Source organism: Scylla paramamosain, chromosome 9 (assembly GCF_035594125.1).
Source record: "Scylla paramamosain isolate STU-SP2022 chromosome 9, ASM3559412v1, whole genome shotgun sequence".
NCBI classification, from domain to species: domain Eukaryota; kingdom Metazoa; phylum Arthropoda; class Malacostraca; order Decapoda; family Portunidae; genus Scylla; species Scylla paramamosain.
The window spans coordinates 20,715,001-20,742,626 of NC_087159.1; the positions used below are offsets into that span (position 1 = coordinate 20,715,001).

The following is a 27,626-nucleotide window of genomic DNA, read 5'->3' on the forward strand; positions in this document are numbered from 1 at the left end:
AGAGGAAGGGGTCTCCAGCTCCTTTTTTGTTTCCTTTTTTTTAGTAATCTTATACAACAAAAAGTAAATATGATAATAGTACTTCCAACTTGTTTTCTGAGTGTGTTTAGGCTGCATTCTTTATACCACAGAAGGAAAGTATGGTGGAACCTTGGTTACTAAACGGTTCCCTTTTCTAATAAATTGGTTTATGAACAAAATTTTGAACTCATAATTGCTTCATTTACCATACCATTATTCAATTCTTGAACAAGCAACACAGCAGCTGACACACATGATCACAGTGTGCGTGTTAGTCATGCCGCAGCCCTTGCTCAGTGCACGTCTGCACCATTCTATTGTCTTTTTGGGTTTCTTACTTATAGCTTTATTCTTTATTTAGTTGTAAATTAACATATGAAATAAGCATAACACTCATCTATACTTCATAACTGATGGTGACACTGTGTTGCCACTCCTCAGCTGAGCAATAACTGCTCTCTCTGAGTCTTGAGAGAAAACAGCAGGAACTGCATTTGTTGGGGTGACTGAGGTGGAAGTCTTCCACCTGACCTTCATCACTTTACTTGCCCAAAACTGTTTCTTGTATCTTTGAATTTTTGCTTATAATGAAAACCTTCCCTAAATTACTCATTTCCTATCTTTGGTTTCCGAATGCTTTTGTAATGGGATTTCCCTGTATGACTTTATGCACAAAACACTGTTGTAAAAGTTTAAAAAAGGAATCACTTGTGTCTGGAAACATATTAATCCATTTTACATTGAATCTTATGGGGAGAATTGTTTCTGTTTCTGAACATTTTGGATTTAGAATGGCATTCAGGAACGAATTAAATTCAAGAACTGAGGTTCCGCTGTATTGATTTAGCAAATCCACACAAAAATCAAGGAAAACCTAAGAATAAATAATGAATGACTGGTGGACATTTTATGGTGAGATGGGCAGTTTCTAGTAAACACCGTTCAGCATAAGATAATCTCTGAATATTCTTTGGGAACTTATGTTGATGAATTCATTTGTCCGTGGACTTTATTTTTTTTGGATGTTTTATTGTTATGACAAGTATTAATATATATATATATATATATATATATATATATATATATATATATATATATATATATATATATATATATATATATATATATATATATATAGAGGGGATATGATCCATGCTTATAACTAACACTAAAACTGACTATAAATTGCATTAGAAAAACTCTAAATAAAAAAAAAATACTTTGCATTTTGATCATCCAAGTGGCTTACACAAAAATTTTGTTTACTAAAGGAAAGTTAACTACAAAGTCATCAACCTCAAAACTAGTATAACTATGTTTCTACAGTTGTGCAGCAAGTTGTGCACACCCATTCTTTATTATTGTTTTGGTTGACAGTGGCCATGTTAGGTGATACCTTATAGCTTATGTTTTCAAATTAGTAATATGTTGCTATTAATATGTCCATAGGGGTAATTATCTGTTTATGATGTGGGAACTTTTTCGACCTTTACTCATCCTATGATCTCCCAGCTAATGTACAAACACAGAAAGCATCGCTAAATATAATTATAAATGACTGATTACTTTGCTGTAGTTTGGGCTGGCTGGGGTCGGTGTCAAGTTAGTGTCACTGAACATTCCAAGCCAGTGGCTGGCTGTGTTTTCATAGCTAGGACAGCCTATTTATTGCTGTACAGGTTTCTTAGTTTCTAAATTCTTACCAGCTTAGTGAATATATAGCCAGTGCATAGTGTAATGTGATGGAGATATGACTTGAAAGGCAGCTGGCTGGCAACTGATCCTGACAACAGGAGTCAAGCAGCGAGCTTGGATCCCAAACTGCCACATCAGAACAAAAGTTAGCCACAATCCCCACATCTCTAATTCCCAATTTATTTATAATAGTAATTAAAACTTAGTTTGTACTATATTAACCTCAATTACCCCTTATTTTAACTTTACAATTTATATACAAATCACATCATAAACCAAAAGTACTTTGATAAATGCATGATACAAGTGGAAATTTCCACATATGATGTCAGTAGGTTTTAGTAGTATTTATGGTTATAAAGTGAGGCAGATGCCACTGGTATGTAGGAGGGATGGAATGGTTCACATCCTTCCTCCACCAGTGTTTACTAAGATTCTAAACATGACATCATATTTGCATCATGGTCTTTGAATTTATTGGTGGAATGACTATCAATAACTCTACTAACTTATCTCTGTAAAGTCAAGAGTTCAGATGAATGCCCTCACAAAGCAATGCTGATTATATTTTTAATCAGTGCAGCTGATTAGCTGACATGGTCATCTTGGAGCAAGACTTGACACACCTGTGTTTGAAAAAAAAGTATGTTCGAAGGCAACAGGCATAAGAACTAAAAATGTGGAAAAAAAAGGTTTGTTTAATTGTGCTGCCCCCAGAAGAGTACAGTGGAGAATTTACAAATGGGTTGTTAGTTTAGTTCTAGAGGTGTCTTAATACTCCACTCTTGAAATAGTTCAAGCTGTAGGAAGGAGAAAAAACAGAAACAAGTAGTTTCATAGTTTACCTGTAAAAAAGGGTGAAAGACTGAAGATACTCACTAACTTATGCATTGGTAATGCATACAGAATAAAGGGGAGAGTGAGTAGAGTCTTGTGCAGCAAAGCTATTGGAGGAGGGGGAGGCATAGCACTAGGTTAGAGGCAGATTCATGCTCAATCCTTCAAGAAGCAAAAATTTTACAAATTAATCATAAATGCCTATGTTGATACCATATGTAATGTAGTTTGTGAAGTAACTCAAAATATTAACATTTCATAAATTATTTTCTTTGATTTACATTTCAGATTGAGAATTCATCACAGAAGAACTCGGAAGGATTAGAAGTTGTTCACATCCCTGTTTCAAGACATCATAATTCCTCTTCTGCCAATCTCCAAGAGCTCCACTCATCTTCTGTCACTATGAATGATGTGCTTTCCAGCAGTTCGCACACACAACTTATGCATACTCTTACTGCATTTCCTTTGACAGATACATTGAATAATTCCATCAATATTCAGCAGAATAGTGCAACTCTCTCACCAGCTCTTACTCATTCTCTTACACAGAGTCAAATCCTGGATGCTCTTAGTGTAGAGAGGGTGCTTTTGCCCTCCAGAAATAGCTTGGGACAGGCAATAGGTAGTGAGGGATCTACAGTGGAGATCAGTGATTTGTCTGCAATTCAAGGACAGGAAAACTTTACTTCCTGTCCAGAGCAACCTCCTTCTACAGCTGTTGTACACTCAGTTAAGGAATCAGAAGTCTCCAAGTCCATAGATGCCTCCAATCTGTGTGCCTCACAGATAAATTCCCAGCAGATAAGTGCACCACAGTTGAGTAATTTGCATCTTTTAGCAGAGGACAATGTTGATGCTTCTCTCTCAGAGAAGGTCTCCACTGCTACCACTACCACCTCATCAATAATTGCTTCCAATCGCATGTTGAACAAACTCCTGGACTCTACCAAGCCTCACATTCCATCCCAGGTGAGCAAGGCAGCTGAGATAGCACATCTTGTGCCGAATCCTACTGCTCGACTCTCTTCCAGCTCTTCTGCTCGATCTGGGGAGATAGATGGTGCAGAAATAGCCTTCACTGTTTCAAGCTGTGGCTCAAATTCACTTAGTTCAACTCGCAGCTGTATGGCCAGCATGTGTACAGTTACTACCAGTGTGACTGGAGCCAGTGGAGAAATGGGAAACAAGGCATTGTCATCTTCATCTAGTGATAGTATCTTCAATTTGCCAACAAACTTTCCTGCTTCGAGTGCTACCCTGGTGGTACCTACTTCTGTCTCCCATGGCCAGATCATATCTCAGAGACATATAGATGCTGTTCATCAAGCTCTGATAAGCTCTCAAAGCACACCCAACATTGGTGAACAACATTTAGAAGGATTAAATACTATTGGTTTAAGACATTTTTCCCCAACATCTAACATGTCCCAAAATCCCACAGTATCCAGCTGCAGTGTGTCTAATGTCAGTAACATTGCCATTGTGTTGCCACCAGACAAAACTGCAAGGAAAGTAGTGTCTAGTTTTCAGCCAAGTAATCTGACTAAATCATTCAACTTGATGGGAATTCCAGAAGGGCTCAGCAAAGGAGGGACTTTGTTGGACACCAGTCCTCGGTTTCAGAATGGTTCCTGCACTAAATCAGGTCTTATTACTTCTACTGATCCTATGTTTACATCTGTGGCAGTTACATCTAGATGCTCTTCCCCAGCTTCTCTTGGTTCAGTAATAACAACAAGATCTGGCACTACTTCCCATGAGGGATCAGGGAGGGTTAAGGCTGCTCTCTCAGATACAAGAGTTTCTCATCAGACTCTAGTTGACCTTCTTAGCAGAGCTCCAGCTTCTGATGGAGTAGTTAGTAGTGGTGGAACAGGCATGTCCCTTATGTGTCTGCCTGATTCTCGGCTTCCCCACACTAGTGATGTACTATTGTCAGAGCTTCATCGTAGTGATGAAAGTGACCTAAGCCTTGGGGCTACACTGTCCTCCACCACAGGTGAGGAAATCCACAATGCAAGTGGCCTGGCAACAGAAGCATCACTTGTCACTGGTATGGGAGGGGACTCTGCCCCTTTGCAAGAACTGCCTTCCCCTCCCCTCTCCAGTTTCAATTTGCCAAATATTGCAGGAGACTTTATGGTTAATGAAGTGTCTGGAAGTAAGAACTGTCATCCGAGTCAGGCACAACTCTCAGCATTGCTCTCAAACCTCCCTACAACTGACTTTGACAGATTTCTTGATAATTCTAACACAAGTATGTGCATAGACATAAGTCTATCTGACTCTGAAGTTTCACTTAATGCTGAATCTTCCTTTACTTACTCTCCAGGCAAGTCACATGTCCATAAGAAATCACTATCAACTACAGCTTCAGAGCTAACTTTTACCAGTGCCCTTAAAGCTGTCACTACAAAATCTGGTAGTGAGGAGGGAAAGCTACCCTCTGATCATGAATCTCCCTGTAAATTACTGAACCATGAACAACCTGCTTCAGTACAAGAGCTACCCAAGTCTCTTAAAGTTAATTCAGTGTCAGATACTTCAGACAGTCTCCCAACCCAAGAAAGCCTGAATCCAATTATAGAAAAAACAGAAACACCCTCAGTTAACATTTCCAAAACAAATATGAAAATACAAAACAAGTCTCAAAGTCAAAGAGGAAAGAGAAAAGAAGTACTTAGGAAAAATGAACTTTTGGTGCAGCAGGTGGCATGTTATAAGTGTCGTTTGTGTTCCTTTCTGAATCAAGATAAAAATGAGATGGTTATCCATATGAGAGAACATCACAGCCAATACTATTCTGATACTGAGGAATCTGAGGAAGAAGTTGGGCAAAGGGCAACGTCTAAGAAAGTTAAGGTACTGATGCCCCAGAGTGAGTGTGAGCAACCTGAAGGTACAAGTAGTAACCATGAGGCTAAAAGGTCTGTCAGAGTTAACAGGGAGAACAATAAAAAAAACAAGACAAACCAAGAGTCTGCTAAAGAAAGAAGCCACCTGGTGAAGGAAGAAAATGAAGATGTATCAGGAAAGGTAGGCATGCATATCAAAAGTGAACCAAGAGATGTGGGTGAATTTGAAGGTTGCCTTATTGATGAGGAGGAAGAAGAAAATGCAGGTCTGACCATTGAACTTGGTGAAAGTGTAGGGAATATCACAGGTAGTGAGCAGGAATATGCAGAGGAAGATGATACTAACGACAGCACTGTAACCAGTGAGAGTGTCATCACGACTACAAAAGTTAGTGGCATACAAACCAGCCAGTTTCCAGGTTTGAAAAACAGGATAGGCATCAAGAGGAAAAATGCCAAAAAGTCATCAGATGACACAGCCAGCATTCGCTGTGATGTGAATGGGTGTGGTGTGCGTATGAAGAGTGAAACAAACATAATCTATCATCGCAAATGCCATGTCAACTCCATGCTGCAGTGCCAAGAGTGCCTTTCTACCAAGTTTCAAGGTTGGCGAGACTTAGCTCTTCACCTATGGAGACATCATCTCATTGACATGGAGCTTCATAAGTGTGACAAATGTGACTACAAATCCTACAGGTAAGTTTTTTTATGTAGTTTATAATATAATGATTAATTTTTCCATTAGATCATGTAGTTTAGATAGGTTATTTAGTTTGATAAGCTGACTAAAGAATTAAAAAGTATTTCAAGTGAAGATTTGTCAAGTAATGCTTTAATATTTATAATGTGCACCTTGTTATGTATTTATTTTCTCTCTGCCTGGCACTTACTTGATAATTTCATGAATTTCATTGCCAAAAGAAATTTGCTTTCCCTCTGATTTTTTAACATGTTTTATTTTTTGGAGAAAACAGTGATAATAATCCCATGAGATATTGAATCTTGGTATGCTGAATTCTTATTAAAGTGAATCTTATACCACTATCAGTGGTAGATTGACTGAACAAAAGTTCAGTTTAAGAGATTAATCTTTTTGGTAGCAAGAAACAAAGCCAGGGATGACTAAGCAGACATAAGTGTTTATTGAATAAATTTGGTGGATGTGGCAAATGGTTTACTGTCAGATGAAAGCTGGTTGCCCATATGCTGCTTAGGGTTACCAGGTCTACTATATTCCCATCCAAGTGGACTGTTTTTTTTTTATGGAAGTTTATACTATCTTCTGTGACACCCAACTATTGCTCTCTTTTATTCTGAACATTCTTAGTCTGTCCTTTACTAATAATTTAAACTGGAGACTTCATATCTTATTGCTGGTTGAGACAGCTTTTATGAAGTTAGGTGTTCTGAGTCATCTCTGCCACTTTTTCTCACACCCAAACTGCTAATTTTGTACAGGGGCCTTATCTGTCTATGTATGGAGTATTCTTCTGATATAGGAGGTTCCACTCATATTGCTCTGCTGAACAGAGTGGAATGAAAAACATTTTGTCTTATCAAGTCCTTTCCTCTAACTGACTGTCTTCAGACTCTCTCTTTGCCACAGTGTTGCATCATTTGCTATTTTCTACCACTATTTTCACACTAACTGCTCTTCTGATCTTGCTAACTGCATGCCTTCCCTCCTCCAGCACAAGACTTTACTTTCACCCCTGTTCTATCCACCTCCCTACTACTCTGGAATTCTCTGCCTGCTTCTGTATTTCCCACATCCCATGACTTGAATTCTTTTATGGAAGATGTCTCAAGATACTTATCTAACTAGATAATCCTTTTTTTTCCCTTTTTCTTCAGGGATTGGCACCTCAGTGGGTTTTTTTTATTAGTTTTTGTTGGCCTTGTCCAGTACCCCTTGTACATAAAAAAAAAAATTATTAGGAGAGCTGAGCTCACTACCCAAGTTCATTGACCACTCCCTGTCTTGTCTGATTTGTGGCATTACCTATGAACACAGTTTTTTCTATAAATTATAATTCAAATTCAATCACATTAAGTAATGAATGTTTCTATTCACAGCTACAGCAAACTGATGAATGTTCACCACAAGATCCACAGTGATGAGCGCCCATCTCTTTGTGATATTTGTGGTAAACGCTTTAAAACACCAAAGCAGCTTCGCAACCATAAGGTAGGAGTTACACTCGAGCAGTTTAACAAACTGTCCATTTCTATTTTGCTTTATCTTCATATCACAAATAACAATTAAATAACTCATTTCCATTACTCTAATCTATAGATAGATAATTTTTAGCCACAATTTATGAAATTGTGGAGTACAGCACCAACGCAATACAATGTGTGTATGTTATTTTTTGCAGTATCATGCCTTTTTTGTTTTTAATCTATACAGAGAAGTCCCATTATACAAGCATCCATTACATGAGAAACCAGTTTTACAAGATATGTAAATTAGGAACTATTTTCTTTATATGAGCACAAAATTTGATGGTATGAGCTTCAGTCCAAGGCGAGTAAAATTACAAAGTTTAAAATGCGTGCCTCCCTGCATCCTTTCACTAACACATCCAGGCTGTATGATGATGTATGAAGATTAATTTGTGCAGGGACAAGTTTTTGAACCCTGGAAAAGAACTGCCCGTCCCTCCTTTGTCCCAAAGAAGCTAAAGGCTTGCCTTTAAATTCCTTGCTTGTCCCCTACCTACCATGCATTCTCCCATCAGTCCTTTTAAACTGAACTTGGTGTCTCTCAGATTCCCACTCTTATGGCCTTACTGCTTGTTATTATACTCATACTCTGTCATCATTTTGCTTGCCAGCACATTTACAGTACAGTGGGGTAAAGTGCTTTACAGTCAGTGCCAAAAGTAATGGCACCACCTTGCAATGTGCATTCATGCAACAAAAAGTTAAAAAGAAACCTTTAGAGAGTGCTTACTGGGTTTTGTACTTTGTAGGGAGTCCTTTATGCTTCACAATTTTCCAGCCATCTTGGAACAGATTCAGCCAGCCGCTGAAGGAGACATGGCTCAAGGTTGTCCCATATGTCATGGAGTTGCTCCACGAGCTCAGGGAAGGTTGAGGTGTCCCTCCCCTTGAGGCGCCTCTTGACAATCCCACAGATGTTCTTGATAGGGTTGAGATAAGGGAAATTCCCCGGCCAGTCTTTGATGTAGTCAGCACCAATCCACTCAAGCCAGTTCTTCATTAATTTTGCTGAGTGGGTGAATGCACCGTCCTGCTGGAACACCTTAGACTGGTAGCAGTCAAAGCATTCAGTTATTCAGTGAGGAGCTCCAAGTAGCAGTCCTTATTCACAGTTACTTTCCTCAGCAGTACAACAAGCTTCCCTGTCCCATGGTACCCGAAGGCACCCCATACCATCATTGAATCAAGGTGTTTCGTTGTGGTCTGCATGTACTTTGGCAAGCATGGATCCATACCTTGTCTCATTCACACCTTCCCTCCTCCATTTCCAGTCACTGTAAAGGTCACCTTGTCGGTCCACAACACATTCCATCTCTTCAGGTCCCAATTCAAGTATTTCTTGCAAAATATAACCCTTTTCTGTCTTTGTTTCTTGGTGAGAAATGGGTTTTCATCATGGCTGGCAGTCTTCATAAGAGAGCTTGTCCTCAAGGCACTGAATCATATGAATCCTGACCTCCCTCAGCAGCAGACAATTCTTTTCCTTTATTTCTTTCACTGTTTCACAGGGCTCAGGCTCCACTTGATGTGAGATGAGTTTGGGTCCTCTTAGTTATTTTACGGGGCCTCCCAGAATGAGATTTGTGATGGGGTGGATTCTCTTCTCCAGCATCTGTGATTTTCTTATTCCAGCATTTGACTGTTCAGAGTGCAACTCTGGTCAGAGTGGGAATTTCTTTATCACTTTCCCCTGATACAATCAGGGATGCAATAGCTGCAATTTTCTCCTTTGAAAGCTGTGATCTTTGAGGTACACAAACTAAACACTGAAAGCAGGTCAAGTTGCAAGTTGCATGTGATGATAGTAATCACAAAAAATAATCCTCTCATCACCAATGCTTCAGGCACACTGGCAGGATATCAGTATGAGTGGCTGAAAAAGCTCCATCCCTGCTACCAACACCCTGCATGCCAAAACATTTGACATTTTCCTTGATAAATTGTCAAATGGAGTGCAATTTTCGTGCCAATACTTTTGGTGCTGACTGTATGTGACTGATCAGTGCTTGGATGTGTTACAATGGCATGTTCTTTCATTTGCTTTCTTTGGTGTGGTGTTGTATGTGTAACTGACCACATGGTGTATAGATTGTGCCTTATTTTGTCTCTCAAGTGCTAACTATGGCTCCCAAGCAGCCAATGAGCTATGGTGTGAGTTCTAGCAGTAAGGCTAATCGAGCTAGAGTACTAATAACATTTACAAAGAAGGGAGAAATTGTTAAAAGGCACAAGAGTGTTGAGAGACTTACCTTCCCTGATGTATTAACTATGCACTGGTGAGTGTTATGCATGTTTTATATGTTTAATTTATATGAAATCATGTTCTTTGTATGCTGTTTTTCTCTTTCAGGTTGATTTGTTGACAGTTCTGTAATAGAGATAGATTTGTTGCATTTGATATTGTACATTTTAGCTTCAAAATTTACCTTTGACAAGGGTCTTGCAATCTAACTCCTTTTTTGCCATTAGTTATGTTTCACTATATTAAAATTTGCTATAAGAGCAGTTTAAATGGAATATAACTGCTCATATCATTGGGACCTCCCTGTATCTGTATCATGCTGTAAATAACTGATTTACTCAGTCTTCTGTATGGAGGTGGAAAGTTTTCATTTTTGTCCTGCTCCTACAAGATGATTCTTTTTCTATAAGTCTCAGAGAAAATTTTAATCTTTTTATAGAATCTTGTGAATTATTGATCATGTAGGTATACATACAAAAGCAATTTAGTATTTCCTGGAAAACAGTTGGTATTGGTGCAGTGTATAAATGATAAAGTGGACACCATTGGTAATTTCTTGGAGATCAGTTCACATATGATCTTGTCTGGTTAACTATTAGCAATTTATTGTGATTTTTCACCATTGCATTTCTTGACAAGCACACCATTAATTGACCAGCCTAACCATTACTACAATTTAGTAGACTACAGATTCAGGTCTTGTACTGGCAGTTATACTATGTACATTTGGTAACTAAGGTCTCATTTAGAAGCATGTAATGTATAATATTGGAGAAATAAAAAGCAAGCTTTTTTTTTTCTCCAATATTATACATTACTGTGAATGTTATTAATTAATAGGAGTTTTTGTGCTCAGTGGACAACTGTTCAACACAGATCACCTCAGACTCCTTAGCCATACATCACAGGTTGTTGTGCATTCCATGGCCAACCTCTCATTCCATAAAACGGCTGTATTAGATTGAGTGTATTTTGGCTTTTTTTCTCTTTTCTTTGTGTGTTGGTGAATGCAGTATTTTTTTCCAGTTAATTATTTGTTGTCATAAAAATCTTTACTATAATTGTCCAACATATTTAAGAACATGAATTCTAAACTAAACAACAAAACAAAATATTATAAGACTGTAAAATATTAATAACATTAAAAGCAAAATCAAGAATACAAGATACAATACAGATGGAAAAATAAAAAATTTGTCTTTAGTGTGTACCACAGAGAAATCTGTAAAAAACAGAACCAGGAATTAAGAAAAAAGCCATATGAAAATAAATAGAAATGCATGTAGAAATAAATACATGAAAATAATGGAAATCAATAAAAGCAGAAGCAGGCACTGTAACACCAAAGATGGAATGTTATAGCAAACAAGACTAAATATTGAAATGATATAAATTATGAAAACTGCAAGGATGTATTGAGAAATGGTACATATACTATATATACATATACATATATTCTAACATACGCCATGCCATAATGTGCAGAAAAAATGTCATAATTTTCACATTGCTGTATAATAATTTGGGCTGGCTGGCAGCGCAACCCTAGCACCCACACACTGCTTCTGCCTCAGTCTTGCACTAGCAGATGTTATTTGAGGTTGTGGCGCTCCTGACCCATTCGCTGCTGCTTTCATTGGATTTTCACCTTTAACATTAGTGGCTTGGCCCCAATTAGTCCGGTATAATGAGGGTTTACTGTGCAAACAATCCTGTTATGGCAAGTGACTTCAATCTTGCTGACTCCATTGCTCTTCTTCCATAGCGAGTGAAAGTATACATTTACTCTAAACCGAAATGACTCATCTTCAGTAATGTCAAGATTTATTTATTTATATAGCTTCACTCTACACAGCTTTTGATATTTTTTCCTTTTTATTTTCTTAATTGCAGTATGCAGATCACTGCTGTTACTGTTCAGGTCTTTTATTGAGTTACTCACTGTGATTTGTATGGCATGAGCCAAAGGATTGTCAACTATTCTCCATCCATCTCTATACATTTCACATAAAAACTTGTGCTCTTTGGGTAGGATGAGGGTATATAAACACAGCCTTTCATAATGTCTAAAATCTTTTTAGTTGATGCACTACATGTATGATTGATTGACAGGTTTTGTACTGTCATTCAATCAAGACATCTGTATAGAATACTTGATATGAAAACTGCTTGAAATACTGTATTTGACAAAGAAAGGAACATTATTATTTTACTGATAAATGATACAAACTCAAGTGCATGACACATCTTATTCTTTATGAGCAGCTGAATGGTTCTATTTGTTGACTCTTGGCAAGTGTTTGAAAGAAAAGAAAAGAAAAAAAAAAAAAAACGATGCAATCAAAATATTCTGGGACTGAAAAAAAAAAAAAACATGCAAGTTTTGTTGCCATCTCCTTCAAAGTAGTCACCTTTTATAGCAATTGATTGCTTCCAGCTCTTCTGCCATGTTTTAGTACTCCCTGAAAGTCCTTTTCTCTAAGTGTGTCAAGCTCCATCTGCAATTTCTGCTGAATCTCTTCCACATTGTCAAAAAGGCATCCTTTCAGGTTGAACTTAATATTGGGAAAGAAAAAAAGTCACAGGGAGCCAAATCTGGGGAGTAATGGGGATGGAGAGCAATGGTTGTGCTGGTGCTGGCCAAAATCTTGCTTGTATTCATGATACTGAGTGGGTGAGTTGTGATGTATCACCCAATTACTATCACACTACAGTTGTGTGGGTGTTTTCCCTCTGATGCCTGAGAGTGTTATATTAGATGCAAATGAGCAAAACTTTGACACAGTGGTAAATTAGTTATGGTTTTGAGGTCACATACCCACAGAAATTAAAGATCAAGTCATTCCTAGTCAGAAATATTCTATGGCCAAATACTTTTAATGTCATAGTTTAGAAGTTAAAGGACATTTAAATATGAATGTGCTAATAGTTGGTGAGGGGGAAGGAACATAGATAAGAACACAAGAAAATAAGGGAAGCTGCAAGAACCCATCAGGCCTACAAGTGGCAATCCCTGTATGAAACTTACTTATCTGTTTCCACCTATCATCTCCCTCCATAAATTTGTCTAATCTTTTAAAGCTCCTTAATGTCTTAGCATTAACAACCTGATTACTGAGTCTGTTCCATTCATCTACCACTCTATTTAAGAAGCAATTCCTTCCTATCTCTTTCTTAAATCTAAGTTTTTCAAGCTTGAACTTGTTATTTCTAGTTGTATCGTGATTACTGATCCTTAGACTTATATCAGGTACTGTCTTAACCAACATCTCTCTAAGGAATGTAAATTTAATAGCTTCAGTCTTGTTTTATAAGGAACGCCCCTCATCCAATGTATCCTTTTAGTCATTCTCCTTTGTACTGATTCTAATAGACCTATATCATTCCTGTGATGTTGGGACCAAAACTGTACAACATTGTCTAGATGAGGTCTGGCCAATGCCGAATATAGCTTTAATGTTACTGTTGGACTTCTGCTTTAAACACTCCTAAAAGGAAGGAGAAAAGGAAGGTTGCAGTGGTGGATGTTGCCATCTTTAGGGTTCTATTTTGTATTTGGTCTTAGATTTCCTCACAATATTGATGTGATTACACTTCAAGATTTTCATAATTAAAGATGAAATTCAAGAATGAAGTTTACAGAAACTTGCTCTTGGCTTTGGCATAAAACTGTCAAAAAATCTAGTTACATGGTCACGGAGAGCATCATAGTGAGAGTTAATTTTCATCTAGAGAGAGAGAGGAGAAATTTTTTTCTAATTTTTGTCTTCAGACTGATATTTGTGATGGTGAGTATTTGCAAAATTGTGAGGATTGTAAACTACATTGATTTGATAATGTAGAAGAATCAGTGAAGATGACAATGAAATAGCAGATTTATTTAGTGCTCCATTTCAAACATATCAAAGCTTTCAGATAGACCCCACTACTTCAAGCTCTTATTCCCCATTTCTTCTATGGCATACATCATTAACCCTTAACTAGTGGCAGAACTATATAAAGATGGTCCAGAATTTAGAAGAAAATTGCTGTGAGACTATATGTAGATGCTCATCCTGAATCATCTATATTTTCCAACACAGAGTATATATAGCTTTTGATATATGTGTGCACAAGTGCTTTTAAATACCTTATTGCCAACTAATGAGTGGCAGCATGCAGTTGATTGCATTGCCTTTTGCTTCTCGTAAACCTGATAATCTAAATGTAGACAATGACCTGGTTCTTTTGGTGGCCACTTTGTGGATGCCAGTGTTTTTGTGCATGAGACTTCATTCAACATATTTGAGATGGAAGTTGGAATCCAGCAAATTGCAACATCTACATGAATGAAAGCAGGTATCACAACAAACACTTGCTAAAAAGGAAGTCAAAGAAAAGGGGAAAAAAAAAAAAGCCATTGTCTTGTTCAACCCTGTTGCCTAAACACCTGTCTAATTAACAACTAACCTGATAGGGGGGGGGCATGGCCTAGGAAGGTAAGGAGGACAGGACTTGTAGCACTCGCCATTAAATTTCAACTTGTTGCTATTCAGTTCACTCCTTTTGTCGGCTTGTCTTGCAGGTGCTACCTTTGGTTGTTGCTGTGTGGGTGCCACTGTGGGGAGTGACATCTATAGTGTTGGTGCACTTTCTTTGAGGATTTTCTGCGTTTCAAGTGCATGTGTTACGTGCTTTGTAGACAGCTGTTGCTTTGCGTCCAGCACCTCCCCATTCTGGTTTTTACTTGTTCGGGACCCATCATAGTTGCCTGGGCATGCAACTTGAGACGCCAGCTGTGTCAGGCTTCCTTTGAGGATCCTGACCCATGCTCAGATCCTCAATGAGACCTCCCATTGGGCTTGCCCTCTTGTGGACTCCTGGATCTTGGCCCACCTCCCCTCTGCTCTCCCCATCCCCCCATCACCACTACTGCCAAAACAGCAACTCCTCTGATGTGTTGGGCCTGCTGTTATTGGGCTTGTGCCACCACTGTGGTAAGTGTGTCTTCACAGTTTTATGGCACCTTCTCTGAGCTCTGTGATGTTGTTTACAATTGTTTTGCCATCTTCTCTTTTGCTGTTTCAACAGCACCATGGTTTTGGTGCTGGGACAGCATTTTCTGCATATGTAAGCCCTGACTCCATTGGGGTATTGCCTCAGCTGTGGCGCTGCTGCCCTGAAATTCAGAGCAATGCCATTCTCACAGTGAGGTCCCATTCCACTGACTGCTCAAGAGGAAGAGAGTGATACTGCTCTCAAAGCGATGCCACTTTCCACCTTCTGGTCACAAGAGGATGAGAGTGATGATCCCAGAGCACTTACACAGGATTTCTTCTCATACCTCTCTCAAAACATGGCTTACCAGCTTAGGTTGTGTTGACATAATTTAGTTTATTTTAATTATTTGTTTTTTTGTCTGATATGTTAAATTTTTCTTTTATGTTTCTTAGTTTTTATTTGCATGTTGACCAGGCATCTCCCTCATTCCTTTCTGGGGTTCTTGAAGATGATGGGGTTGACACTCCCAGCAAGGATGCTCACAGTAAGATCCCATTGGCTTTCCCTTTAACCAGTTGCAGTCAACAGGCTCCTGCCCCAGTTCCTGTAGTGTCCGGTCTCCTTCTCCTTTACACTCTGCTATTGCTCCTGCTGCCTCTTCTGCTTCCCTCCATCTCTTCTGCTGCACGGGTATTGCCTCCAGCATCCTCTTCGTCTGGCACTGCTATTCTTAAGTACATGAGGCTTCCTTCCACTCAAGTGGTGACCACTCCTTTACTTTTGGAGACTTTAAGCCAAGTATTTGGTCTGTTCTCTTCTTCCTGGAGCAAATGGCTCCACTGTCCTTCACCTCTGCCCATGCCCTCCTGTTGCAGACAGTCTTCTTCACTTCTCTCAGATGGTGGCCCTACGGTCACAGAGGTAGTTACACAGGCCCCCACTTCCAATCTCAGTTTCTTTCCCTCCACCTGACAATTCCTCTCCTTCTCCCCCTCCTTCACTGTCCTCAGGCTCTTTTTCTCGGCTTAGCAGGGGAGGAATGGGTGAAGGTCTCTCCGCACTGGGTTGTTACCCTAACAGAGGATGGTTTTCGTGCTTGGCAGTGTCTCTGCTGGGCTTTGGATTGCTGGGATCCTGTAGAAGGAGTGCAGCTTCGGGAAGCGTCCAACCTTGCCAGAGGGTCATCTTTCCTTTTCCGGTGGTTTTCTGCTCCGATCCCTGGTCCTTGCTTCCTTCAAGTGTCTCCCCATGATGCTTCTAGGGCGGCTGTTAAGTTGGTGCTCCTAGCCCAATTACCTCCTCCCTCCTAGCTTTCACTTTTTATGCCTGCACGACCCCAATACCTTTTGTTGCTGCCTTCAGTGATGGATATGGGTGCAGACTCTCTGGTTTGGCCTCTTGTCTCCTGGTGGGACAAGTTGGCTTCTAGATCTTCCTCCTGCTGTTCTCCTTCTGCCCCAGGTGCTTGAGCCACGGTGATTACAGATGGGGATGGATGACCTGTGGGCTCAGTTGGGAGGTTTTGTTTCTGCCCTGTCACTGTCAACAGCGCTTGGCATTCCATCTTTCCCTCCTTCCTCATCATGCTCTGCTGGCAGAAGATGGGCAAGCCAGGGGAAGTCTGATGATCTTCGTAGGGATCTCCATCATGTATTGGATCTTGAAGACAGCTTCAGTTCTGGGCTACTCCCTTGAGTCTGTGCCCTCCTCAGCTTTGGATACCTCAGCCACTTTTTGCCACATTGCTACCTTGGCTTTTGCAGCCGTGCAAGCTCTGTGGCCAGCTTTAGTCTTTTCCATTGCAGGAACTCTTCATGACAGACTCCAGTCATGAAGGTGTGGTACAGGAAGTGGACCCTGCATTGTTGGCTGTTGACCCCCTCTTGCCAGCCCTCTTGTATGCAGGTTATGCTTGGGATCTTTTGCAGGCTACACCCTCTTGGATGACAGTTCATGTTTGGCACCACAGTTCTGCCTTCTCCTCTCGGGCTTGTCAAGGTTCTGGCTCCTGAGTCCCTGCTTCCACTAGTCAATGTGCAGTGAGTTCTTGTCCCTCACAGCAATGTCTTCCCTCCCCTTTGGATTCCCGTGGTGGTTCCTCAGGTCCCACTCATGTTTCAGCCAGGAGCTCTTCTGCCCCTCACACTGTGATAGGGCAACTGTTGTGGTCTCCTACCCTTTCCTGACACCAGTCAGCTTGTCTTCTGCAGCCCTCTTGGTCACTTTCTCAGCCTGGCAGGAAACAGTGCTCTTGACTCCCACAGGCTCAGTCTCCTTTCTGGGTGGGAGGAGGCATGGCCTTGAGGGTCCTGGGCAGCCAGATTCATCTGCAGGGGTCTCTTTTAGCATTGGGTGGCTGGCTGCCATCCTCTCTTCTCTTGCCCTGTCCATCCTTGCTCCTGCTCCAAGGTGGTTTACCATCTTCTCATTGAGCATTGGGAGCAGGATGTTGTGGAGATGTTCGACCCCACATTCCTGTCCCACGCCTTCGTGGTTCCCAAAAGGGACTCCAATAAGCTTCAACTTGTCATTGACCTGAGCAAGCTGAATCAAAGTGTCCTGATTCATCATTTCTGGATGCTCTCACTTCAGCAAGTTCACCTGGCCTTGTCTCTAGACACATGGATGGCCTCCCTTGACCTGGAGAATATGTACTGGCAAGTTCCTGGCAGTTTAGGTCAACTCTCACATCCTTCAGTTCAAGGTCATGCCCTCTGGTCTCAACATTGCACCCAGGGTCTTCATGAAGCCCACCAAAGTTGTGTTCATGTGTCTTGCCAGTCAAGGGATATCAACCCTCATGTACCTCAACGACTGGCTTATCCATGCTCCTTCAGAGTCCTGAGTGCATTGAAATCTGGACATTGCTCTCTGCACTTGTCAAGAAATGGAATTCCTGTTCAACTTCTCCAAGTCCCATCTTTCTCCTTCCCAGTCCATCACTTGGCTCAGCATGCAGTGGGACATGAGGTCATAGACTGGGCATGTCTGTACACAACCATGTCTGTCTGCTGCAAAAGCTTTGCCGGGCACTGGGGACTCGTACATTGTGAGATTGTAAGACAGCCTCTCAGGTTCCCTCCCTTTGCAGCAGATGTAGTACCTCTAGGATGGCTGAGGTTCAAGAGACTTTTCCTGGAAGGAAACCACTGGTTTCCCATCGCCCAGCACGACCAAGTTTCAAAGTTTCCTGGATCTCTACTCCCACTCCTCCACTGGTGGGCTCTACCCCATCGGTTGTCCTCAGTTGCTCCCTGGATCCCTCCACAACCCATGCTGTTTGTCAATACCAATGCTTCAGATTCAGGCTGGGGCCTCCAGTCTTACAGTGGTTTTTAAGCTCAGGGCCTGTGGTCCCATTCTCAGTCCCAACTTCACATCTATGCCAGGGAGCTCCTAGTGCCCCTCTTTTTCTCTGCAAATTTCCAGAGGTCAGGGATACATGCATGAGATTTCAGCTGGACAACCAAATTGTACTACACTTCATCTCTTACCAAGGCTCTTCTTGTTCTGTCTTTCTCAGAAGGTCTTTTTTTTCCTGGCCGAGTCCTGGAACCTCTGCCAGGTATATTCCAGATTTGGACAATGTTTGGGCCAACACATTGTCATGTCAGTCAGGGACATCACTGGAGTGGGAGTTCATGTAGACCATGTTCCAAGACTTAGTGAACCTTTTTGGCAGTCCTCAGGTTGACCTGTTTGCTTCCATCTCCAACCACAAGCTCTTTCTGTTTGTGTCCCATTGAACCTTTTTGGCAGTCCTCAGGTTGACCTGTTTGCTTCCATCTCCAACCACAAGCTCTTTCTGTTTGTGTCCCATTGAACCTTTTTGGCAGTCCTCAGGTTGACCTGTTTGCTTCCATCTCCAACCACAAGCTCTCTCTGTTTGTGTCCCATTGGATGGCAATGGAGGCAGGAGGACCAGATGCCTTCTTGATCGATTGGAGCCAGTGGAGTTTCCTGTATCTGTTCCCTCCTTCAGCAGTCAGAGTTTTACTACAGGTATACTACAAACTGTGGAGATTCTTAGGCCAGGTTCTTCTGGTGGCCCTCCTCTGGTGAGCCCAGCCTTGGTGCCAGCAATTCCTGCACCAGTGCCCTTCTCCAGTGCCCCTCAACCACCTTTCTCTGTCAAGGAGAGGCCTGAAGTCCTCTGGAATCTCCTTTGACTTTCACACATGGAATTTCTCTCTCTGAGCTTATCTAGAGATCTGTCTCCACAAGTGGTGCTGGATCTTTCTTGGGCCCATCGTGACTTCTATTTGGCATTACCAGTCCTGCTCAAAAGCTTTCCAGATATAGATATTCAGGACCTCTTTCCGGACTTGGTACTGCAGTTCTTTGTTTTCTTGTTTTGTGAGAAAGTCCGCTCTGCTGCTACTATTCATTCCCCACATTGCTGCTGTGAAGGCTCCACTTCCTTATAGCTGTGGCATTTCACTGGAACCCCTCTGGCTGGACTGGATGTTCCACAGCTTCTTCCTTCAACATCCTCCTTTCTGCTAGACTCATCCTTTTTAGTCCCTCCCTAAGGTTTTGGACTTCTTTTTCCTCTTCTGTTTCCTGACCTTCCCTCACTGCATCTGATTTTTCAGAAGACTTTATTTTTGCCCTTGCTTCATACCTGCATGCTTCATAATTAAGTGCCCCTATCCCTTCCTTTCTGGTCAAGAACAAACAGGAAGATCATTGCCTTCTCCGCATCATTATTCCGGCTTGGTTTCAAGATGGGGTTCATCATCCTCTGTGTCCAATCTCTACTCTTTGCCAGTATCTTCTGCCGGTTCTTCTTTGGACCATCTCTTTGGTCCAATTCTCACCAACCCTGTTCCAGGTTTCGTGCAATGTTATCAACCATGCAGACTCAGGAACTTGCCCCAGAGATCATGATGTCTGGAAAATTGCAGCTTCTCTGCTTTTTTCTTTGCTCCCATTTCTTGGAGAAGACTTGTTTAGGAGGCCAGTGGAGCTCGGCTCACACTTTTGTCCATTGCTACTTCTCCACTCAAGTCACCAATACACCCTGTGTTGCAATGGGCTCAGGCCCTCCTGCCTAACTGTTCCTTTCATTTCAGACCTCAAAGATTTGGGATCTCTTTTTTGCATTCTATGAAACTTCAGTTTGTTTTCTGTGTTTGGTTGTAGCTTATGGACAGGTGGCCCTGTTGTGTGTGGGGCCTAAGTATGTGTTTCTATGGTCTTGTTAGGGATGTTCTTCCAGTTTCCCCACAGGGTTGGTTTTAGTCAATGTTTGCCTCTTGGGGCCATCCTGCTTTCACTTACATCAGTTTGTCCTTCCACCAAGCAACTTTGTCTTTCCCTCCGGATGGACAGCTGTGGAACTTCAGTCCTTTCATTTGGCAAGTATGCATCCCTGGCTGGTGTCTCCACATGGGAAGCAGCATTGGCACTCATGAAGTGGCCACCAAAATGCGATTTTGTGCAGAAGTGAAAAATAAATTTTTGGTGCTGAATAGATGCCAATGTTTTGGTCCCACCCATAGTTTCCTTCTCTCCCTCCCCCTGTCTTGTTCAGACCGCACCTGGCTTTACATGGCATTTTTCTGATGGTGAGCACTGTGTATCCTGTCCTTACATTCCTAGGTCACGGTCCCTATTGGGTTAGTGGTTAGTTTAGTTGAGGGGGAGGGGTGTTGAACGAGACAGTTGCTCGGTTTTTTTGTCCTTTTTTGCTTGCCTTCTTTTTTTGGCAAGTGTTTGTTGTGGATAGCTGCCTACATGCAATTTGCTGGATCCTGACTTCCATCTCTATTGTGTTGATGTAAGCCCCATGCATAAAAGCATTGGCATCCACTCACCTCCACCAAAAATAGATTTTTTTAACTTCAGTACAAAATCCCCTCCCCCCATTCTCTCTCTCTCTCTCTCTCTCTCTCTCTCTCTCTCTCTCTCTCTCTCTCTCTCTCTCTCTCTCTCTCTCTCTCTCTCTCTCTCTCTCTCTCTCTCTCTCTCTCTCTCTCTCTCTCTCTCTCTCTCTCTCTCTCTTTCCAGTTCCTCTAATCTATCGGGATTAGGATGGCATCACCTAACAAACAACTTAGGTTTTGGCATTTGAGAACTGTTACCTTGAGTGGATGCCCTTCCTAACCCTAGATCATGGCCAGGATTCAAATCCATGTGCCTGAGGGCCCTTTGGTCCCCAAGTGCATGGTATATAAATGTAATTATTTTTTATGCTGAACATATGAGACATCTGGAGTCAGAAGGATGAAGCCACCAATATGGCCATTTTCAGGTTTCAAGAGGATGGTAAATGTGAATTCCTCTTGTGTGTTCTAGTAATACAGTCAGAATGATATCCAACCTCTTTACTTTTCTACCAAGAGGCTATAGTTGCATTTCTTTTATTATCCACAAAAATGTGGAATACGTACTCATGGTTCTCAGAGACAAGATGGTGATACCACCAATGAATGAGAGTGTGGTAAAGATACACACCTTTCACTCACCAAATCACTGCACTGCACAGAAAACCACATGGCTCCAACAAGTTCATTCATGTTTACACCACCCAGAGGGTTGCACAGCTTTATTGCTCTTGCTCAATATTAAAAAATTAAGAAAAATAGTAATTGTTAATAAAACTAGAAAATATTAACAGGGTATATTTTCTACTATCTTAACTTTCTGAAAAGTAATTACATTATGTACATATACAACATACCCGAAGTTGTACATGTACGTATATTTATATACTATGGATATATCAGTATCAGTTAATTCTTAAAATTTTACCGGCTTACATTATGCTGTAAAATTATATTGGTATATAATACATTGGTTTTTAATCACGTTTAGTGGATGTAATTCATACACCATCCTCAAGTGCAATTATCTCAAAACTATCATTTGGCAACTTCATCCTTGTGACTCTAGATGTCTCATATAGAGACAGCTCTATATTGTAGTGGAGTCTGAATATAGATATTTTCAAAGCCCTGCATAGTGTGGTTGACTGAATTTATGCAGCAGACTTATAGTTGATATCATCTTTATGTATATGATTTAAAAATTTGAACACATAGAAAAGGCTGCTGTCATTCAAAATTTAAAAGTAAATGGGGATGATGATGTAATCCACTTTCCTTCTCTGTCTTTCAGACCCTGCATATGAAGAAAACTGAAGCCCCTCAGCACCAGTGTGAGATTTGTCATCGTCCTTTTTCTGACAAGAGGATGTTGAGAAATCATCAAGAGTCTGTTCATAAGAAAGTGAAGCCTTTCCTTTGTAACTACTGCGGGTATTCAACTGCTTCTCGCTCCACTCTCAAGATGCACATGCGGCAGCATACAGGTAGGTCCTAAATCTAAACAGAATTCTTCGCATATCAGCTATCTATTTATACATCTTACTACTTTGATGTTTGTTTCTAGAAACTCTCTTAATGGGTGACCATGACAGAAGATCATCTGAGACTTTTCCTGAATACAGGAATCTCATGAGTTTCACTGTTGCTTGCTTCAGAAAGAGCAGCAGAACTCATATAATATATTAACATGTTAAACCTCTGTTTTCTGTGCCATTTGCATGTGGGCATTTTTTTTTTTTTTTTTTTTTTTTTTTTTTTTTTTTTTTTTTTTTTTTTTTTTAGTAGGAAGGACACTGGTCAAGGGCAACAAAAATCTAATAAAAAAAAATGCCCACTGAAATGCCAGTCCCATAAAAGGGTCAAAGCAGAGATCAAAAATTGATGAATAAGTGTCTTGAAACCTCCCTCTTGAAGGAATTCAGGTCAGGTCATAGGAAGGTGGAAATACAGAAGCAGGCAGGGAGTTCCAGAGTTTACCAGAGAAAGGGATGAATGATTGAGAATACTGGTTAACTCTTGCGTTAGAGAGGTGGACAGAATAGGGATGAGAGAAAGAAGAAAGTCTTGTGCAGTGAGGCCGTGGAAGGAGGGGAGGCATGCAGTTAGCAAGATCAAAAGAGCAGTTAGCATGAAAATAGCGGTAGAAGACAACTAGATATGCAACATTGCGGCGGTGAGAGAGAGGCTGAAGACAGTCAGTTAGAGGAGAGGAGTTGATGAGACGAAAAGCTTTTGATTCCACCCTGTTTAGAAGAGCAGTATGAGTGGAACCCCCCCAGACATGTGAAGCATACTCCATACATGGACGGATAAGGCCCTTGTACAGAGTTAGCAGCTGGGGGGGTGAGAAAAACTGGCGGAGACGTCCCAGAACACCTAACTTCATAGAAGCTGTTTTAGCTAGAGATGAGATGTGAAGTTTCCAGTTCAGATTATAAGTAAAGGACAGACTGAGGATGTTCAGTGTAGAAGAGGGGGACAGTTGAGTGTCATTGAAGAAGAGGGGATAGTTGTCTGGAAGGTTGTGTCGAGTTGATAGATGGAGGAATTGAGTTTTTGAGGCATTGAACAATACCAAGTTTGCTCTGCCCCAATCAGAAATTTTAGAAAGATCAGAAGTCAGGCGTTCTGTGGCTTCCCTGCGTGACATGTTTACCTCCTGAAGGGTTGGACGTCTATGAAAAGACGTGGAAAAGTGCAGGGTGGTATCATCAGCGTAGGAGTGGATAGGACAAGAAGTCTTGGAGGAGGTCTTCCTCTTGCTGCTTTTGGGGATCTGAATGGCTCCTGATTGGTAGCATTAATGTCACAGGTGGAGCATCTATTGCTGCTCAATTTATTTATTTATTTATTTTTTTTAATGTGTCGAGGAAACTGGACAAAAGCACACATGCACGCACGCACGCACACACACACACACACACACACACACACACACACACACACACACACACACACACACACACACACACACACACACACACACACACACACACACACACACACACACACACATACATGGGAGGGGGCAGTAGGCACCTGCCGAAATGATAATTACTCCCAGTGAGGTCTAAAGCACTGGATCAGGGGGTGCTGTGAACTTATCATTAAATCCAACTGTGACTTCACTGAACATTTCCCTTTGTGTCTCACAATACAGCCTGCCCTCTAGAGACAACTCTCTTCCCCTACACAAAACTACAATCACCTAATAACACACACACCCTTCACTCAAAATTTCAAAATTATCATGGCAACTCCTACACTAGCCTCGGAGCCCCCATCTGGGGAGGGGACCACAAATGTCCCTAGGTCGGACTGCCTTTCTGACAATGACCCTAAGTGTCTTGACACCCCCCTCAACTTTTTCTTCATTAGCTTCTGCAACATTCGCAGTCTAAGATCTAATTTTCAATTTGTAAAACACAACCTCTCCTCTTCTAAACCTCATCTTCTTTTCCTCACTGAAACTCAGGCGTCTGAGGCAACTGACAGTAGCCCCTTTTCTGTTCCCTCCTACTTTCTCTATCCTCATTTTCGATCCAAAGCTGGATGTTGCGTTTATGTGTGCAATGACTTAACCTGCTCTCATGCCCACGCTTTTGAATCTTCCGAGTTTTCCACCATCTGGCTACGAGTACAGAGTCACTTTCAAACTAAATTTATCTGTGCTGTATACCTCTCACCTAACTTCTTTGACTAGAAGAAATTCTTTGATTACTTAACTTCCAAAGTGGAGCACATTCTGATTCTCTTTCCTTTTGCAGAGATCTCCAGTCCTAGAGACTTCAATGTTCACCACCAGCTTTGGCTTTCCTCTTCCTTCACTGACCATCCTGGTGAACTAGCCTTCAACTTTGCTATCCTTCACGACCTAGAGCAATTGGTGCAACACCCTACTCATATTCCTGACCATCATGGAGATACACACAACATTCTTGACCTTTTCCTAACCTCTAATCCTTCTGCTTATGCTGTCACCCTGTCTTCTCCGTTGGGTTCCTCCGATCACAATCTCATATCAGTATCTTGTCCTATCACTCCAATCCCTCCTCAGGATCCCCCTAAGTGAAGGTGCCTTTGGCATTTTGCCTCTGCTAGTTGTGGGTACCTGAGGAGGTATTTTGCTGATTTTCCTTGGAATGACTACTGCTTCCGTGTCAGAGACCCATCATTGTGTGCTGAGCACATAACATAGGTGATAGTGTCTGGCATGGAGGCGTACATTCCTCACTCTTTTCTTGACCTAAACCCTCCAAACCTTGGCTTAACACAGCTTGTTCTCATGCTATACATGATAGAGAGGTGGCCCACAAAAGGTACTTAAGCCTTCCATCACCAGAATTTCATTCACTTTATATTTCTGCCCAGAACCATGCCAAGTCTGTTCTCCAACTAGCCAAAAACTCCTTCATTAACAGAGTGTCAAAATTTCTCAAGATCTAACTCCCCGCGAGACTTCTGGCATCTAGCCAAAAATATCTCCAATAACTTTGCTTCATCTTCTTTCCCTTCTTTATTTCAACCAGATGGCACCACTGCTATCACATCTATTTCTAAAGCTGAACTTTTCTCTCAAACCTTTGCTAAAAACTCTACCTTGGACGATTCAGGGCTTGTTCCTCCCTCTCCTTCACCCTCTGACTACTTCATGCTACCTTTGCTACCTATTAAAATTCTTTGCAATGATGTTTTCCATGCCCTCGCTGGTCTAAACCCTTGGAAGGCTTATGGACCTGATGGGGTTCCTCCTATTGTTCTCCAAAACTGTGATTGCACCTTGCCTAGTCAAACTCTTTCAACTCTGTCTGTCAGCATCTACCTTTCCTTCTTGCTGGAAATTTGCCTACATTCAGCCTGTTCCTAAAAAGGGTGACCGTTCTAATCCCTCAAACTACCATCCTATTGCTTTAATTTCCTTAAACTTGCTGGAAGTTTGCCAGCAAACTTCCAGCAAGAAGGAAAGGTAGATGTTGATAGACAGAGTTGAAAGAGTTTGACTAGGCAAGGTGCAAGCATGGAGGCACTGTTTCGGAGAACAATACGAGGGACCCCATCAAGTCCATAAGTCTTCTGAGGGTTTAGGACAGCGAGGCCATGGAAAAACATCATTGCCAAAAATTTTAATAGGTAGCATGAAGTAGTCAGAGGGTGGAGGAGAGAGAGGAATTGTCTAAGGTAGATGATTTAGCAAAGGTTTGAGCAAAAAGTTCAGCTTTAGAGATAAATGTGATAGCAGTGGTGCCATCTGGTTGAAATAAAGGAGGGAAAGAAGAAGAAGCAAAGTTATTGGAGATATTTTTGGTTAGATGCCAGAAGTCACAAGGGGAGTTAGATCTTGAAAGATTTTGACACTTTCTATTAATGAAGAAGTTTTTGGCTTGTTGGAGAAGAGACTTGGTATGGTTCCGGGCAGAAATATAAAGTGCATGAGATTCTGGTGATGGAAGGCTTAAGTACCTTTTGTGGACCACCTCTCTATCATGTATAGCACGAGAACAAGCTGTGTTAAACCAAGGTTTGGAAGGTTTAGGTCAAGAAAAAGAGTGAGGAATGTACGCCTCCATGCCAGACACTATCACCTCTGTTATGTGCTCAGCACACAATGATGGGTCTCTGACATGGAAGCAATAGTCATTCCAAGGAAAATCGACAAAATACCTCCTCAGGTCCCCTCAACTAGTGGAGGCAAAATGCCAGAGGCACCTTCGCTTAGGGGGATCCTGAGGAGGGATTGGAGCAATAGGACAAGATACAGATATGAAATTGTGATTGGAGGAGCCCAACAGAGAACAGAGGGTGACAGCATAAGCAGAAGGATTAAAGGTCAGGAAAAGGTCAAGAATGTTGGGCGTATCTCAAAGATGGTCAGGAATACGAGTAGGGTGTTGCACCAATTGCTCTAGGTCGTGGAGGATAGCAAAGTTGAAGGCTAGTTCACCAGGATGGTCAATGAAGGAAGAGGAAAGCCAAAGCTGGTGGTGAACATTGAAGTCTCCAAGAATGGAGATCTCTGCAAAAGGGAAGAGAGTCAGAATGTACTCCACTTTGGAAGTTAAGTAATCAAAGAATTTCTTCTAGTCAAAGGAGTTAGGTGAGAGGTATACAGCACAGATAAATTTAGTTTGAAAGTGACTTTGTAGTCGTAGCCAGATGGTGGAAAACTCGGAAGATTCAAGAGTGTGGGCACGAGAGCAGGTTAGGTTGTCGCACACATAAACGCAACATCCAGCTTTGGATTAAAAATGAGGATAGAGAAAGTAAGAGGGAACAGAAAAGGGGCTACTGTCAGTTGTCTCAGACACTGAGTTTCAATGAGGAAAAGAAGATGAGGTTTAGAAGAGGAGAGGTGGTTTTCTACAGATTGAAAATTAGATCTTAGACCACAAATGTTGCAGAAGTTAATGAAGAAAAGTTGAGAGGGGTGTCAAGACACTTAGGGTCATTATCAGAAGAGCAGTCGGACCTGGGAACATCTGTGGCGCCCTCCCCAGATGGGGGCTCCAAGGCTGGTGTAGGAGGCGCCATGATAATTTTGAGTTTTTCAGTGAAGAGTGCTTGTGGTTTTGTGTGGAGGAAGAGAGTTGTCTTTAGAGGGCAGGCTGTGACTACCCCCTTGTCTTGTGAGACACAAAGGGAAATGTTCAGTGAGGTCACAGCTGGGTTTAATGATAAGTTCACAGCACCCCCTGAACAGTGCTTTAGACCTCACTGGGAGTAATTATCATTTTGGCAGGTGTCTTCTGCCTCCTCCTTAAAGTCTATAGATTTGCTCAGGGTGTCAAATATACTCAAGTTATGCCCCTGACATGCACTCACACACACACACACACACACACACACACACACACACACACACACACACACACACACACACACACACACACACACACACACACACACACACACACACACACCAGCCATCTACATTGC

At 41.5% G+C, this 27,626-nt stretch overlaps 1 protein-coding gene across 13 annotated transcripts in view; it reads left to right on the forward strand.

Moving 5' to 3' along the window:
* Positions 1–27,626, forward strand: part of LOC135103708 (uncharacterized) — a 254,425-nt gene that overhangs the window by 33,581 nt on the left and 193,218 nt on the right. For all 13 annotated transcript variants that reach the window (XM_064010316.1, XM_064010312.1, XM_064010320.1 and 10 more), the window contains exons 3-5: positions 2,842–6,110; positions 7,491–7,602; positions 21,985–22,177. In XM_064010316.1, coding sequence (XP_063866386.1) covers positions 2,842–6,110; positions 7,491–7,602; positions 21,985–22,177 — 3,574 coding nt within the window. The remainder of the gene's footprint in view (positions 1–2,841; positions 6,111–7,490; positions 7,603–21,984; positions 22,178–27,626) is intronic.